Below are 14,137 nucleotides of genomic sequence, written 5' to 3'. Positions count from 1 at the left end.
TTCTAACAAGGCCACAAACACGCAACACATTACCAGCTAGTAGTATGGAATCCCACATCTAATTTTGACAAGTGTTCCAGAGGACAGTAATCAGACTATCTACCTTACTATACACAGTGGGTTTACATCCAGCTCAGCATCATATATTTCATATGAGCCAACAGCCACCTGACTCAGCTTTATTGCTATAACAGACTTCAGTGAGAGGCAAGCTTTCTTAAATCCAAGCTACACAGGAACCTGACCTGATATATTAGGCAGCTTCTTCCACATAGTTGGGGTTGTCTGCTTTTGTATAAGGACAGGACTGATGGGAAAGAAATAGCTGCAGCATCTAGTAGAAAAAAAACACATCTACCCCAGTTTACAACCTACAGTAAAATCTGTGCCCGGGTCTTTACTCAGACATCTAGACACTAAAGTCATTTTTGCCTTTGCAACAAGCAGTTAGATACATCAGAAAGTTCAGACCTTCCTGAGGATCCACCCCAACTGCAATGGTGTTTTTCATAGTGACATTGACTGAGACAACGACATCTGCAAAGTAGGGAATATCCAGAGAGACCATCCGGATGTCAGTCCTTCTGGCAAAGATCAGAAAGCTGGTCATTCCTGCAGAGAGTTGAAGATGGATAGGTATCAGGAAAGGACAAGTCCAGTCAACTACAAGCATCATTTACTGAACATTCTGGAACTGATCTCCACTTCAGTGGAAAAGGGGAAGTCACAGAATCACAGAAGGGTTGAGGTTGGAAGGGACCTCTGGAGATCATCTAGTCCAACCCCCCTGCTCAAGCAGGGTCACCTAGAGCACATTGCACAGGATTGCGTCCAGGCGCGTTTTGAATATCTCCAGAGAAGGAGACTCCACCACCTCTCTGGACAACCTCTTCCAGTGCTCTGTCACTCTCACAGTGAAAAAGTTTTTCCTCATGTTCAGATGGAAGTGTCTGTGTTTCAGTTTGTGCCCACTGCCTCGCGTCCTGTCGCTCGGCACCACTGAAAAGAGTCTGGTCCCATCCTCTTGACACCCTCCCTTCAGATACTTGTACACGTTGATAAGATCTCCTCTCAGCCTTCTCTTCTCCAGGCTAAACAGGCCCAGCTCTCTCAGTCTTTCCTCATAAGAGAGATGCTCCAGTCCCCTAATCATCTTTGTGGCCCTTCGCTGGACTTGCTCCAGTAGTGCCACATCCCTCTTGTACTGGGGAGCCCAGAACTGGACGCAGTACTCCAGATGTGGCCTCACCAGGGCTGAGGAGAGGGGGAGAATCACCTCCCTCGACCTGCTGGCAACACTCTTCCTGATGCACCCCAGGATACCATTGGCCTTCTTGGCCACAAGGGCACACTGCTGGCTCATGCTTAACTTGGTGTCCACCAGCACTCCCAGGTCCTTCTCCACAGAGCTGCTTTCCAGCAGGTCAGCCCCCAATCTGTAAGTCTCAGACAGATCTCTGCTTATGGGGGTCTGAGAACTTTACTGAGTGACATGGAACACATCTTTATTTCCAAGTTGGAAAGGAGTGCTCTCATGGAAAAGTTATTCTTGCTAACATGTGTAGGGAATAGGAATTAGTAGAAGTCAGTTTTCCTGCTAAGATGAATAAGCAGATGTACCATAGCCTGAAGCCAAAAGCCCTCCAAGAAGAAGGTTGATGGAAGGAGCGTGTACAGACCTGTTAATGAGTATAGCACTTTCTAGGTCAAAAGAGAATCCACCTCAAGATTAGGGCAAAAGCATGGGGAAAAAGTGACATCTAGTGAAGCCCACTGTAATTCCAAGGAAAATTTCCTCTGCATTAATCCAGATACCCTCAGGTTACTTCATAGTAGTTCTCACTCAAACGAGAGGTGCAAGCATTAGTGGGTTTTTCAAAGGGCAAAGCAGATAAATGCACAAAAATGAATTTTCTCTAACAAAGCAGGAGCAGTAAGTAGCTGAGATCCAACTGCAACGAGGAACTTACAAAGGAGACTCACCAGGGGAGCAGGTCTTGCCATCAGACTGCAGGTTGATCCCAGTAGGGCAGGTACAGCTGTAACCTTTTGGAAGTGGTGCCAGAAGGCACAGGTGACTGCAACCTCCATTGCTAACTTCACATGCTGTGTGCACTATAGAAAAAGAGGAGAAAAAAATCCATAAGCCAGTAGCACAGGCAGAAATAATGGGTGCAACAGCTATAGAAATGTATTTTAGGAAAACACCCTTAAAAACAAATGAGAGTTATTCTCATGCTCACATATTCCACCCAGAGTCTTAAAGCTTTGAGGGCTAACAGATAGACCAACTCCTTGCAGGAGAGCCATGCCACATACCAGAGCCCAAGCAAGCTCTCAGCTCAGCGTGGCTTGGGGCGAGCTCTGTACCTGGTGGCCTGTGCCGGTGGAAAACATGAATATCCATAAGGTTCTCCAGATTGTCCTGCAGCGTTTCCCGAGCCTGCCCAGTCCTTCTATCTGCGCTCTGGATGCTTTTGGCCTGCCAGTCTGTCCAGTAGATTCTCTCGCCATAAAGAGCAAGTCCAAAGGGGTGAGGCAGATTGCTCCTAATCAGCACCTGGTCAGATTACCCCCAACCCCCAAAAAAATGTTACTAAGAAGTCACTAAGGGCAATATGCTTTCCCTTGCCCCCTCTCAACATCATAGGAACAGTCACAGCAAAAGGAGAGGGATGGGGACTGCAGGAACCCTCAAACAGATGTTTCCTCACAGTTTGCAACTGAAGGGGAGCTCTTCTCTCCCAGTGAAAGCAGCTGAGCATGCCTTGATTTGGGGATTTCACTTTCAACTGGAAAGAGAGGCAGGGGCCATAAGCACTCTTTGCTCTAGGACTCACACCTCAGGTTCCCAAGCTCCCTTCTCCAGAATGGTTTCCTTACCTTCCTGCTGCTCCCATCCAGGCTGGCATACTCAATGGTCTTCATGCCTGCATCTGCCCAGTACAAGCGCTGTGACTCATAGTCAATAGCCAAACCATTGGGCCATGTCAGGTTGGAGGAGATGATCACCAAGCGGTTTGAGGCATCCATACCAGCACGCTCAATCTTTGGGCTGGCTCCCCAGTCAGTCCAGTACATGAACCTAAACACAAGCCCAGAAAGAAGTGAATACCTACAGAATCACAGAATCACAGAATGGCTGAGGTTGGAAGGGACCTCTGGAGATCATCTAAGTCCAACCCCCCTGCTCAAGCAGGGTCACCTAGAGCATGTTGCACAGGACTGCATCCAGGTGGGTTTTGAATATCTCCAGAGAAGGAGACTCCACAAACTCTCTGGGCAACCTGTTCCAGTGTTCTGTCACCCTCACAGTAAAGAGATTTTTCCTCATATTCAGATGAAAGAACTCCAGAATACACTCCACTGCCTCTATAGCTAGGCAGTGTTACAGAGAAGCAAAATAGCCTGGTGCCTTCAGCAGCTAGCAGGAAGCAGCATCAGATTAACAATGTCTTTATGGCCAATCCTGGGTTCTTGTAACACTCCTAAAACCATACTAAAGTTCATATCCCCTCTACTGCCCATGCTCTGACCTAAGTACAACATGGAGAAAAGTGTTCAAGTATTTACAAGGCCTAATAATTAAGCAATTATTTCCCACTCTCTGACACTGGACATTTATACTCTTGCAGCCCCAGTCCTCCAGTAATCCAGCCAAGGAAAGAATAGCATACTTCCGTTCAAGACCTTCAATAGTTCTAAAGCAAGGGCTGGCAAGCTTGTGCCTATTCACCCTAAGCTAGCCTCAGCTCTTCAAGTCCTGTGATTCAAAAGCAAAAGCCTTTATTGAAGCCATTCGTTTCTGTTACTCTTCTCAGGTTTGCTTTCCATGGCATAGTTGATCCCTCAGTGCTCTCAATGACACAATACTCTGAGGTCAAGAGACCACTAGCGTTAGAACTCACTTGGGATCAACACTTATTTACTGGGAGAAATTCCTCCGATTGAACTGCAGTTGAAAAGCAGAGAGCTTGAATAAAAATTCAACATAGGTGTGAAATAAAGATACAAATGATCTAAATAGACTCATTCTTAACATTTTTACACCAGATCTTTAGTTACTAAATCCCCAAGATAAGCAAATGGAAACACTGACAAGCTCCTGCAAGCACTACAGCTTAACAGGCAATTATCCCTGCTTATCTTGTTCCACTAGCATCCAAAAGCAAGTCTCTCCTTTCAGACTTTGGCAGGTCGTAGAACAAAAATGTCAGAGAGAAAGGCAATTGTATAAAAACAGAGAACCTGAACATCTTTAGATACACAAGAATTGCCGTATCATCCCAGAAAAAAGAATCTCTCACCCTCCAACAGGGTCCACCACGATATCTCTGGGTCTGTCAAGGTTCTCCCAGATCAGAACAGTCCTCATGGTCCCATCTGTGTTGGAGACCTCTATCCGATCTGTTCCTACAAAGATTGAGAGAGAGAATTAGAGAGAAATCAAAATCCTCTGGAAACACAAGAGATAAGGAAAAAACATCTATACAGCAATGCATTCTTCTCCTCCTTCCATCCTTCATCCTATCTGGAAGGCAGGTAAAGAAATATGGATGAAAGCACCACCTTCTATGAGGTCTCTGATGTCAGCTCCCTGGTCATCACTGGTGCTGAGCCCTGTATGGATGACGACCAGCACTCTACCAGGCCCCCAAGGTATCTATGAAGGCATGACAGAACAGCTAGAAAAGAATCACCTTCCTTACATCTCTCTGAACTATTACTCTCAGGCAGGGAACATCCTCCAAATTCTACCTACTGCAAGATTCTACCCCAAGATACACTGTTGGAACATATATACACACACACCTGCAACAAGACGACAGTGGTCTTAGACTTCTAATACAAACCTTTCTATAGAATTAGCGTTGGGGATACTGCAGAGAGAGAATTAAACAAAAGATTCCACATCAGCTCCCACTTAGTTAGAAACACAGGAGATGAAACTTCATTTTTTGCCAGACAGACACAGACAGATCTGGATGAGACAGAAGTGGAACTACACAGCTGTTACTGAATTTTCATGATTAGTGAGGAAGACTGAACCCTAGGTAAAGTGGAGGATCCCAGTACCTGCATCAGTCCAGTACAGCTTGCTGGTGACCCAATCAATTGCCAGTCCAGCTGGACTTTCCAGGCTAGTGTCTACCACAACCTAAACATGAACGAAAAGAAAACGTCACTAAACAGACCTTAACGAGAGAGCACTGAGCCCAATGCACTAGCTGCTCACTAACAACAAAACTTTTAAAAGGCAAAAGTCCAAGCAGAACAAGGCCATAAGAGAAAGGATTAGGGTCTTAAAGGTTCATTTCAGCCTTACATTTGGAGTAACATCTATTTTCCAAGTCTGTTCAAACTGCAACTCCAAACCCCTGAACTCTGTTCCCTTCCTTGATGGCAATATTAGCCTAAAGGAAATGCACACAGAACAGTCCCAAGGAACGTGGCTCTTGTTCCAAGTGTGGCACATAACAGAGGATGTAATACATCTTTCTTTCAGATTTTAGGACTACAACAAAGGAAGTGCCCACAGCTTGCAAATCAGCATGCTTCAAGTCCCAATTCAAGATTTTCCAGGCAAGCATGAATGCACAGCAAATGTGTGTGTGAAGTGTTTAGTGATCTCAGAGTTCTTCTGAGCCACAGCTAGGCAAGCTAATGAACAACAAGTCACAACACAAACTGTGACTCCTTAGAAGGCCAGTTTACCCCAGTAGCTTCAAATCTGATGCTCAAAAAGTCCCTCACTAGATGATCCCCACGCATATTTAGCGCTGTACCTCTTGGCTTGATCCATCCCATTTAGCTCGGCTGATGGAGTCAGTGCTAACATCTGTCCAGTAAACATAATCATCTTTTGAGTCCCAATCCAGAGCCACAGCACTGCGCACATCAGCAAGGGGAATGACATCATCTGACAGGTCATCCGTGTCAAAGCTGATCCGACGGATGTCCATCCTTCGGGCAAAAAGCAGGAACTTGTCAAGACCTGATCAAAGGTCGAAAGGTCTTCTTTTAATTTCTCTAAGTTCAACAACATAGTGATAGACACAGACAATTCCCTATTATATCCAAACTCCACTGCATACACCACCTCTCACTGGTAGGTCACAGCCCAGGATTTTATTTGTAGCAAAAAATGGCATCTTATGGGAAAGGAGGGGAAAGGAGAACAGAGCTGTTGGGAGCTGTCTCCTGGGGGTGCCTATGTGGCAGGGGAGAAAAAAAAAAAAAAAAAGGTCAGCCAATGCTCTTCAAAAGAATGGCACAGATCTCTCTCCAAATCAAAGAGCTGTGCCATCTTTTGAGAATCCAGGAGACAGTTGGCCTAATTCTCCCATCTGTCTGCAAACCAAGAGTAATTCTGTCAGTCAATAGGTCTGAATTTTTTATTCACCACTGACATAGCTCCTTTGGGAGCTTTAGGCAAACAGTCACCTATGACAGCACCAATAGCAGCCCTGGATTAAGGAGTGAGGAGCAGAGCTTCTCTGCACCCCTACCCACCAAGTCCAGTAAGGGGAAAGGGGAACATATCAAAAAGGTGAGGCATCCTCCAGCAGAGCCCCCAATACTACCTCAGCCTCCGCTGTTGCATTCCCTTGGAAGCAACAGCTGCTGCTTACTCCCATTGCCGACCCTCTGCCACCTGCCGAACATCTGGGCATGCAGGCTGTGATCCCACCTCACTTACTCTGGGCACAGGCATGGCTGCTGGTCTTGCGGAAGCCAGTGGGGCAGGCACAGGTGTAATCTTTGCTGCTTGGCAGGCAGAGGTGAGTACAGCCCCCGTTGTTGGCCCCACAATGGTTTCTCCCTGCTCAAGTAGCCAAAGACAAAAAACAACCACACATAAGGCAAAGAGTAAAGAGAATGAGAAAAAATGCCAGCAAAGGCAGAAGGAAAGGTCTGTTACAGGTACTGGCATGAACTTCCTCTTTGCCCATTACAGTGCCTAAGTCCCACATGAATAAGACAACTTGTCTACCCAGAAAAATTCTTTGAGATAAGAGAAGGTATACATTAAAACACTAACTCCACTTTTAGGAGTCGATTTTGAAATAAAGCATTTAACTCAACCGACTTCCAGAGTGGATTACAGTAATTTAAAAGGAGTAGTGGAGGTTACTCCACTCATTATTTGTGCCTACTTACAAATTTGTTTTTCCAAAATAGCTCTTGTAGACAAGCCACAGATATTCCTTATTGAAAAGCATCCACTCTCAATGTCAGCAGGGGGAGCTGTAGTAACATCCAGCACCAGATTACTGGTGCTGAAGGACCTAAAATTGAAAGGCTGGATGCAGCAAGTTCTGTGTGAGCACAGGACAGAGGTGATGGATGTGTCAGTGTCCTGGGTTCAGCCTTGTTATCTCCCTGTTCAAAAGGCTGGATGGCAGCTGCAAGTCTTCCAGTGGCTCAGCTGGGTCTTTACCCTCTGCAGTTACCTGCTGGCTGGCGCTGAGGGTGCAGTGTGTGGATGTCCATAGGGAAGTGGAGTTTGTTGCGGATGATCTCCTGGTTCTTGCCTGTGAATTTGTTGGCACTGTTGATGCTCTTGGTGTGCCAGTCTGTCCAGTACAGACTGTCCTCAAACACGGTGATAGCAAAGGGGTGTGGGAGGCCTGTAATATAAGTCCATTACAGGGACCTTTTAATCATGTGCTACAGGAGTCAGGCTTACAGAAAGGCAAGGGAAAGCTCTTTCCATTGCCCCTTCAGCCTCAAGACAGTCAATCCATCAAATCCACCCCACACCAATGCAACAGACACTTCCCCTCTCCTGTCCTCTGAAGTCTGGGAAGATGATAGTAAAGCTCATCCCTCAGCAATGGCAGAATTCATCCCACAGTAAAATAATAGCAGACTCGCATAAAAGCAGCAGCCACCTCCAAGCAGGTGGTTTTGAAACCTACTCCAAGCTACTGTCTTTTTTACTGCCCTGAGCTGTTCCAGTGAGTAGCCCACTCTTACCTTGGCTAATAACAGCCTTCCTATTCCGCCCATCAAGGTCAGCCCTCTCAATGACATGGTGTTTGGCATCCACCCAGTACATTCGATGCCCTGCATAGTCAATGGTCAGTCCATTGGGCCAGAAGAGGTGCGTATCTGCAATGATGCGCCGATTGGAGCCGTCCATGTTGGAATACTCAATGCGGGGAGTGTTGCCCCAGTCAGTCCAGTAGATAGTGCTGGAGGAAGCAGGGAGAAACAGGCTAGGAACTGGCACCCCACATACTGCACCAAGCAACATTTCCTATCCAGGGCAAAACAATATTATCCCTGTGACCTTGAGCATGAGACTGGATCACAGACACGGGAGAAATGACAGCCAACAAGGCAACAGCCTTCAGTTTCAGGCTGGTGAAACCTGAAAAGCCCAGAATACGATTCAGGATCTGAAGCCCCCCAGCATCATCCAGTTCCCCAAACTGGTGAAACCAAACAAAGGTTTGAGCCCAGAGGCAGCCCTTGTGACCAAGAACAGAGTCTTCTTTGTTCATCCTGACATTTTTGTATGGAGGGCTCACTGACGGCCCAAGTTCCCACTCACCCCTCCATAGGATGGAGGGCAATCGCTCGTGGCTTCTCCAGGTTCTGCCACAGAAGCACTTTCCTGTGGGTGCCGTCCAAGTTTGCTACTTCAATTCGAGATGTCCCAGAATCTGTCCAGTATAATTTGTCATGGATCCAGTCAATAGCAAGTCCACCTATCTCCAGGAGAGAATTAAACACAGAATGAGAACAGGAACAGGCTCTACCCAGAAACAGTTCCCTTTCCCTCTCGGCCTCAGGAGAGGCCCAGCTCAGTCTTTCTGTCTCTTGCCCCTACAACTGAGTCGAACTCCAGGGAGACACTGATCTTGCATGCATTTCATCCAACCCATCCCCTTGCTCAGGGAGATGCGCTCCATTTTGAACACCAGGTATCCACTTCTCCCTACTTGCTCATCCCTGCTCTCACACCATCACCAGTTCCCCAGGCCTTTGCCTTTTTTGCGGTGACGCACCTGGGCTCTCCAGCCCTGTGGAAACCACCTCTTCCACATTGCTACCATTCAGGTTGGCCCTCATGATGCGGTCCAGAGTGACATCAGACCAGAACACCAGCTCCTTGCTGTGGTGGAAGTCAAGAGCAATGGCATTTTCCAGGTTGTTCAGGAGCAGCGTATACTCCGAGCGATGAGGCAATACTTGTCGGATATCAATCCGATTGGCAAAAAGAAGCACTGGCTCTGGCCCTGAGGATATACACAAAGGCAACAATACAGTACTTTGACAGGGCCCTGCCTGCCATTCCCTCTCCTACAAGTCCCAGAATACAGTTCTGCAGTATTGGCAACAGGAAGTCAACTCCTAGGTGCAAAACATGTCAGAGAGGAGTTTTCACATCCCAAATACGCAGTCCCAACTCTGAGACGAGCAGTTTCAAAGCACTTGGCAAACATTCACTCAGCAAGAAGTGATCATTCCAGGTCCCACCTGACCCCATCTCACCTCAGTCTCTGAAGCCATACCACTAAGCAGACACCTGACAGGCTGTAGTTTGCTTTTCCCATACCCACCTCCCATCCACATAAACCCACATGCTCTACCACACCTTCTACACAGCTTACTGTCAAGGCAAGACAAGACACAGTTGAAGTCTGCTCAGTGGACATTTCCACTGGAAAAAAAAATCTGAAATCCTTTATGAGTTACATTAGGGAAGTTGAGGAGTCAAGTTAAATGTATGGATGCCCTTAAAAACACCAGATATCCATACAGCAGCCACTCACAGCATTCAGGACTAGTGATCAGTGAAGGTCAAATCAGAGCAAGGTGGTGTGATACAACCTGACTGACAATAAGGTATCAGAGGTAGGATGCTGTTTCTATTCCAGGGTCTGAGTCACCAGGAATGACAAGGTAGTAAGGGACTAGGGAAGAAAAAAAGCTGGGGTTGTCCTGCTAGAGAGGAAAGGAAACAGCAAAGTACCTCCCCATGGTCAAAATCATAAAAAATTTCTAAAGGCATTTGCTGACAACCTGTGCAGATCTAATATAAACCTGAGTACTTCCTCTGCCTCACAGATTGGCTTGGTGAACAGAATAATGCTGTCAATGAAGCATTAGAGACAAATTATGGGAACTGGACCAACACACACACACACACACACAGAAAGAGAGAGAGAGAGAGAGAGAGAGAGAGAGAGAGAGAGAGAGAGAGAAAGGCTGAATTCCTCTTTACCTAGAGCTTTGCAGCTGCGCTTGTCAGGTCGCAGCTCATAGCCTTGCTCACACCAGCACTGGAAGCCTCCTTCACTGTTGGTACAGCCTTGGCTGCAGTAACCCTCCTCCGCACATTCATTCACATCTGCATGTTGTAGACAATGGGACAAAGTTACTGTTATATCATCAGCATGCCAGGAAACTTCACTGATAGCTTGCTTCTGCTTTCATGATGTGATTTACACCCTATCATAGCCATTATCTCCAAGCAAATCAAAGCAGCAGGGAGGAGGCTACCGCTCCAAAAACCCACCTTGGCATGATCGGCCATCTTCCAGGAGCCTGTAACCTGTGTGGCAGGTGCACTGTACCATCCCTCGTACCATCTGGCACTTTTGAGCACAGCCACCATTGTTGATATTGCAGTTCTCCTCCCCTGTTCGTGGACCTGTGACAGCAACATGTGAAGAGAACCAAGCTGAAACCACAAGGCAGCTGTTAGGACAGCAGTCACCCCTCAGAACAGGCTGAGCAAGAGGGGGAAGGCAGAGGTGGTGACTGAAGCTGCCTTGTCTCAGTCACAACACTCCCCAGAAGCCCACAGCCAAAGGGGATCTGCCCCAACTGAGACCTGGACAACGGAGCTTGGAACAACACGCTTTGGGATTCACCGTCTCTGCAAACAAATTTCTACACCCAGGAGCATAATTTTTCCCCATTGTTCCCTCTCTGCAGTCTGTAATTGGCAAAACCACCACAGAAGTCATTTTCCTGAGTTTTCAACCCATACTCTCCCATTAATGCAATCTGGGCTTCCTTCCCTACACGTGTCCTTCAGTAACACCAGAATGACTCCGCCTCTGATTATGTTTAAGACTGGACTTCGAAGACTTACGGCAATTTTGATGTGGGCTCTCATCACTGCCGTCTCCACAATCATTTGCACCATTGCACAGCTTTCTCTGGCCGATACAGCGTCCGTTCTCACACAGGAACTGGTCTGGCGCACATTGGGGGGTTCCTGCAGTAGAAGAAGGAAAAATTAAGCACACAGGGCACCTGAAGAACAACTGTCAGGGTAAAGAAAAGGATGCAGAACGTTTTCCAAGATTTGTTACAATCATTACATATGAGCACAAATTGATGGTCCTCTTTCCTTGGATTCAGCTCATCTTGCACCCCTTACTGATCCTCTTATCTTTATGCTGATTCAGAGGCCTGCAAACTCTCCTCCAGATGGAGTCTAATGTTGCTTTATCAGGAAGTTCAGCTATTTAGTTTTTCTCAGAATGACTGGAAGGTCCTGGCTTAATTCCCTTTGGTTCCAGATTCCACAACCTCCTCAGCATGTCAGAGAGGAGCCAGTTTCTGACTTTAATCATCTGAGATGCCACCCCTGCATGGCTATGGATCTTAAACCTGCCTAGGAATGAGCGTCTTGTCCAACCCTAACTGCATGGTGAGGGACTTGGAATGGGATTTATATGCATCCTTGAAATCTGAGCTCAGGGAACAGGATTTCACACATGAGCTACACACTTCAACTTCTGCTGTTGGCAGTGAGACTCTACAGAGTATTCTTGTAAGTAAAGTAATGCTGTTCATAGGGACTCTTGCCAGTATGTTTCTTCAGCAATAACCGAACTGTCCTGCTGCCTCTTATTTCTTGTACCTCTCAAGCAAACTCAGCTCATGATTTCTAAATCATCGCCCTCTGATAATCCTAGGGAGACAACACAACAATACAGCTATCACCAAAAAAACAACTAGATTGGCAGAGTGCCCATAAGCTGCATGAAAAAGGGCAGTTGTGAGACTAAGAGCAAGTACTAGTAAGAACCAACAGATCCACCAACTGGAAACAAAAACAAATCACACAGAAATTCACTTTTCAGAGGACATAAGTGGTTTATATGAAGGATTCCAAAACCTGAATCACATTTGTCATAATGACCATAAAGATCCTTACATGAGCTGATCTCCTACTGCCCTAGGAATTTTCTCACCGTACGCAATAAAAATATCAGAGATGACACAGGTTTTTAAACTCTTGCTACAGACACTGATACAGTGCACTATTTCTCACCAGATGAGCCAGTACAGTCTGCTAGGACTGGAAACCCTCAGTTACCTTTTACCTGCTTTTTTTCCCCTTCTTTTTTTTTTGAATCTCAGTGACCCTGGAAGTTTGATTGGGCTTCTGGGCTGCGACTATTCCTTTAATGTTTGTTTTCAATACCTTGGTTATCAGGATGAGGACAACAGGGTTATCACCTTGCCTGTTAGTGCAATTGCTGTTTTCAGGATCAGCACCATCTCCTGCACACTGGTGCTCATGACAGCTGACAGATCTAGAGCAGCAGCTCTCAAATTACTACAAAGTGTGCCTCTCCAGGCCCTCTGAGCTCATCTGTCTTTGTGCAACAGTCACTATCCCATCTCCAACAGGCCCAAACAATGGGCACAGTTTTGCAAAACCCTTTTGTCACCCTTAAACTCACTAAAAATACACTGATCTAGAAACATCAGTATGAACACCTGGGCTCTACTCACTGGGAGGAACTCACTGACCAGTACACAGTTGCCTCAGCAAGGCCTTCAGACATCCTGGAGGAGCTAAGGAAAATGGAAGATTCCAGACATTCTCTGAGGGCTATCACAACACTAGGATCTGTTGAAACCCTTCTCTTCTCAATATCCACCATTATATAAAAGAATAGCTATATGTTAGATGATTGCTAGAAAGAGGAAGAGAGGCTCCTGAGCAAATGCCTGAAGGTGGCTGGCACCCTTTTCTCTAAAACAAAGGCTCTATTCTTCACTTTCATTAAATGCCTTTTTTGATTCTATTCCCTTACAGAATCGCTTGGCAACTTCATGTGGCAGCACTAAAGCTATCTCAAACTTTTGTGAAGGCACGAGTTAAACTCAGTCCATTAGACATGGGTAACAATTTCACACACACTATTAGTGTTTCAAAGTCTGAATGTAATTGTCTCAGACTTCTGTGGTAATTCATAGTGTGGGGACAGGATAGGAAGATACAGGGATCTAATATTTGATCAGAAGACACCACTATTTAAGTTAGTTTAAGCACACAGACCTGGACCTGTTTGCAAGTGTAGACAATAGCCTACAGATTCTGTGTTTTGGGAAACACGGTAAGTCTAAGCTGAACTCAATCGAGGCATCCAGGAGACCTCACTACCTATTACCTCCAAAATGGAAATATTAGCTACAAGCAGCAACGCAGCAGGCCAAACCTGTGTTCTCACAGTTCTCCTCATCACTGTTGTCAGAGCAGTCATCTTCCCCATCACAACGCCAGGACAGACGGACACAGCGCCCTGATTTACAGCGGAACTGGTCAGCAGTGCACATAGATGTAGCTGAGGGACCAAAAAGAGACAGTTAGATAAGCAAGGAGGATCAGAAGAGACCTGTTCCAAAGCTAATGCTCCCACACAGTCTTGTATCTACAGAAACTGAACACTCCCACCAATCCCCAGCACTCACTGCAGTTTCTCTCATCTGACTGGTCATCACAGTCGAAGTCTCCATCACACCTCCAGCCAGCATTAATGCACAAGCCACTGTTGCACATGAACTCCCCGGAGCGACATGGCTGGTGAGATGCTGACGAGACAGTAAAGAATATAAAGAGCAAATTCAGACTAATGGAACATCCCAAAAAATCCCTCAGTGCCATCCTTGTGCTTCGCTGTCATGGAACTTGGTCTTGAATAGACCCCTCCTGGAGACAGTTTCAATTCCTGTATATAGAAGTGCCCTGACATCACAATAACTCTCATCAACACTCCCACGTTCCTGCTTTAGAAAATATAAAAATGAAAGAGCCAGTTTGTGTCTCACCACTAGACAGCTGTCTACCCAGCAACTCTTCCCCCAACCAATGCCA

General features: G+C 46.3%; 1 protein-coding gene across 1 annotated transcript in view; it reads right to left on the bottom strand.

Moving 5' to 3' along the window:
• Positions 1 to 14,137, bottom strand: part of LRP4 (LDL receptor related protein 4) — an 85,882-nt gene that overhangs the window by 11,302 nt on the left and 60,443 nt on the right. Inside the window, exons 7-23 of the mRNA XM_067295668.1 lie at positions 13,735 to 13,854; positions 13,482 to 13,607; positions 11,114 to 11,239; positions 10,532 to 10,666; positions 10,238 to 10,363; positions 9,018 to 9,248; positions 8,561 to 8,717; positions 7,981 to 8,198; positions 7,455 to 7,631; positions 6,701 to 6,823; positions 5,787 to 5,995; positions 5,077 to 5,158; positions 4,308 to 4,413; positions 2,884 to 3,085; positions 2,371 to 2,560; positions 1,984 to 2,115; positions 472 to 612 (exon numbers count right to left, since the gene is read on the bottom strand). Coding sequence (XP_067151769.1) covers positions 472 to 612; positions 1,984 to 2,115; positions 2,371 to 2,560; positions 2,884 to 3,085; positions 4,308 to 4,413; positions 5,077 to 5,158; positions 5,787 to 5,995; positions 6,701 to 6,823; positions 7,455 to 7,631; positions 7,981 to 8,198; positions 8,561 to 8,717; positions 9,018 to 9,248; positions 10,238 to 10,363; positions 10,532 to 10,666; positions 11,114 to 11,239; positions 13,482 to 13,607; positions 13,735 to 13,854 — 2,601 coding nt within the window. The remainder of the gene's footprint in view (positions 1 to 471; positions 613 to 1,983; positions 2,116 to 2,370; positions 2,561 to 2,883; positions 3,086 to 4,307; positions 4,414 to 5,076; positions 5,159 to 5,786; positions 5,996 to 6,700; positions 6,824 to 7,454; positions 7,632 to 7,980; positions 8,199 to 8,560; positions 8,718 to 9,017; positions 9,249 to 10,237; positions 10,364 to 10,531; positions 10,667 to 11,113; positions 11,240 to 13,481; positions 13,608 to 13,734; positions 13,855 to 14,137) is intronic.

Source organism: Apteryx mantelli, chromosome 4, assembly GCF_036417845.1.
Source record: "Apteryx mantelli isolate bAptMan1 chromosome 4, bAptMan1.hap1, whole genome shotgun sequence".
Taxonomy (NCBI): domain Eukaryota; kingdom Metazoa; phylum Chordata; class Aves; order Apterygiformes; family Apterygidae; genus Apteryx; species Apteryx mantelli.
This window is presented reverse-complemented; position numbering and strand designations above follow the sequence as displayed.